The sequence below is a fragment of the Drosophila suzukii genome, unplaced genomic scaffold (assembly GCF_043229965.1).
Source record: "Drosophila suzukii unplaced genomic scaffold, CBGP_Dsuzu_IsoJpt1.0 scf_11, whole genome shotgun sequence".
Lineage (NCBI taxonomy): Eukaryota > Metazoa > Arthropoda > Insecta > Diptera > Drosophilidae > Drosophila > Drosophila suzukii.
The window spans coordinates 304,653-307,475 of record NW_027255898.1 but is presented as its reverse complement, the minus strand read 5'-3'; the positions used below and the strand labels follow the sequence as shown (position 1 = coordinate 307,475).

Genomic DNA, 2,823 nt, shown 5'->3' with positions numbered 1-2,823 from the left:
TTTTTGGGACAATCTATAGGTATTTATTAAGCTAATTCATATTCTTTGAAAGAGATAAATAAAGATGTACAGATCTTTAAAGGTTTTTGCCCGTCAATGGGACAAATGGATAAAGGGTTCATTATTCAATAGAATAAGTTAGCCGCGCACTTTGCTCTCTCTGAGCGCCGGCAGGGCTTTTTTCTTTGCCGCTAAGTTCGGCCGGCAACTATTTACATACACACACATACACGCGTAAAAACATTTCGCATTGTCTGGCTCTGAGTAGTAGAGTAGAGTAGGCGTAGCATGGTCAATCGATAGGTATTTACAAGACTAATACATTTCAGTTAATATTTGGTTGAATAGCTTCGTTTGTAGTATCAATCGTGTGTTTCGACTTTTCCAGGCCAAAAAGAAAAACGATATTCACTGCTGAAAAGTGCATTTCGCGCCAGGAATCTTCGATGTGGTCGCTTTAAGCCAGCAGCAAGATTGCATTTTCGAAATTTTCCGCCTGCAGCTGGCCCTGGACGTGCTTTGTATCCGTGGAGAACAGAGACGCAAAGATAGACGCCGTGTGGGGTTGGGTTGCTTCCGTTCCGGAAGATCTTCGCCCACAGGGTCATCCTGTCCGCCTGCAGCTCTTACTTCTGTGCCATGTTCACTGGCGAACTGGAGGAATCGCGCCAGACGGAGGTCACTATACGCGACATCGACGAAAACGCCATGGAGCTGCTTATTGACTTTTGCTACACCGCCCACATCATCGTCGAGGAGTCCAATGTCCAGGCGCTCCTTCCCGCCGCCTGTCTGCTGCAACTGGTTGAGATTCAAGACATCTGCTGCGAGTTCCTCAAGCGACAATTGGACCCCACCAACTGCCTGGGCATCCGCGCCTTTGCCGACACACACTCTTGCCGGGAACTGTTGCGAATAGCCGACACGTTCACGCAGCACAACTTCCAGGAGGTGATGGAGAGCGAGGAGTTTCTGCTGCTGCCCGTCGGCCAGTTGGTGGACATCATCTGCAGCGACGAACTGAACGTGCGCTCGGAGGAGCAGGTCTTCAACGCTGTCATGTCCTGGCTCAAGTACAATGTCGCCGAGCGGCGACAGCACCTAGCACAGGTACTACAACATGTCCGTCTGCCTCTACTCTCCCCAAAGTTCCTGGTGGGCACGGTGGGCTCTGATCTCCTGGTCCGCAGCGACGAGGCCTGCCGGGATCTGGTGGACGAGGCCAAGAACTATCTGCTGCTTCCGCAGGAGCGACCGCTGATGCAGGGTCCGCGCACCAGAGCTCGCAATCCGACCCGACGAGGTGAAGTGCTGTTTGCCGTGGGTGGCTTGTGCTCCGACGATGCCATAGCCTCCGTGGAGCGCTTCGATCCGCAGACAAATGACTGGAAAATGGTCGCTCCTATGAGCAAGCGGCGCTGCGGAGTCGGCGTGGCCGTGTTGAATGATTTGCTGTATGCAGTGGGCGGTCACGACGGCCAGAGCTATCTAAACAGCATCGAGCGGTATGATCCGCAAACCAATCAGTGGTCCTGCGACGTGGCGCCTACCACTTCCTGCCGCACCAGCGTGGGCGTGGCCGTGCTCGACGGCTTTCTGTATGCGGTTGGTGGCCAGGATGGCGTTCAGTGCTTCAATCATGTGGAGCGGTACGACCCCAAGGAGAACAAATGGTCAAAGGTGGCCCCGATGACCACACGACGGCTGGGTGTGGCGGTAGCTGTCCTTGGAGGATACCTATATGCAATTGGTGGCTCCGATGGACAACGTCCGTTGAACACTGTTGAGCGATACGATCCCAGACACAACAAATGGGTGGCCGTCAGTCCAATGTCCACGCGAAGCAAGCACCTGGGCTGCGCTGTCTTCAACAACTACATTTACGCCGTCGGCGGACGGTACGATAGCATGGAGCTCTCGTCCGCCGAGCGCTACAATCCACTGACCAACACCTGGAGCCCCATCGTGGCCATGACCTCTCGTCGCAGTGGGGTTGGCCTGGCCGTCGTGAATGGACAGCTGTATGCGGTGGGCGGTTTTGATGGGTCCGCCTATTTGAAAACCATCGAGGTCTACGACCCAGAGACGAACCAATGGCGTTTGTGCGGCTGCATGAACTACAGCCGACTGGGCGGCGGCGTGGGCGTTATGCGGGCCCCCCAGACTGAGAACTATATGTGATGCGAAAACAGTTTTAAGCAACAAAATCCCTGAAACTATTCCAACTCCTAGCCCTTCCATTGCTGATAAAATACCGTTGTCTTGTCTCATTCTCCCCCCCGAACACATGCTATCTCGAGTGCAGGATTCGCAAGGATTCTGTTGTCTGATGGGAGCAGCAGCCGACGACGTTGCCCTCGCAAACGTTGCCGCCGCCGCATTTCTACTAACAATATCCGCAATCGAAGCCAAATCTAATCAACTAAATCCCTTTCACCCCATTGTCTAGCATTATAATCGCATTGTATTAATTGATAATTGTTTATTTGGTAGAGCCTGAAGCGCGTGTTTGTTAGACTTTCCCAGCGTTAGCATAACCCCTTTCCTCCCGTACACCTGCAATCTCATATATATATATATTTTATAAAGAACTTAATATCTAAATGTTGCTGGTGTTATTTCATGGAAATAGCTAGCTCATAACCATGCCTTCTTTCGAAAAAAAAATCAGAAAGAATTCTATTTGCCGCGGATATTAGATTGCAATTTTTTACATCCACACATGCATAAACACATACATGTATGTATGTATGTATATCGTTTTCTGGCTCTAGTGTAAAGGCTTGTCCTAACTACTTTGGTTTGAGAGCATTGGACTGAAAA

At 51.1% G+C, this 2,823-nt stretch overlaps 1 protein-coding gene across 1 annotated transcript; it reads left to right on the top strand.

Moving 5' to 3' along the window:
- Nucleotides 1–383: 383 nt before the first annotated feature.
- Nucleotides 384–2,510, top strand: LOC139354615 (kelch-like protein diablo). Its single transcript, XM_070998874.1, has one exon. It carries the CDS (start codon nucleotides 640–642, stop codon nucleotides 2,179–2,181), a length of 1,542 nt encoding a protein of 513 aa, XP_070854975.1. The 5' UTR covers nucleotides 384–639; the 3' UTR covers nucleotides 2,182–2,510.
- Nucleotides 2,511–2,823: the final 313 nt, after the last annotated feature.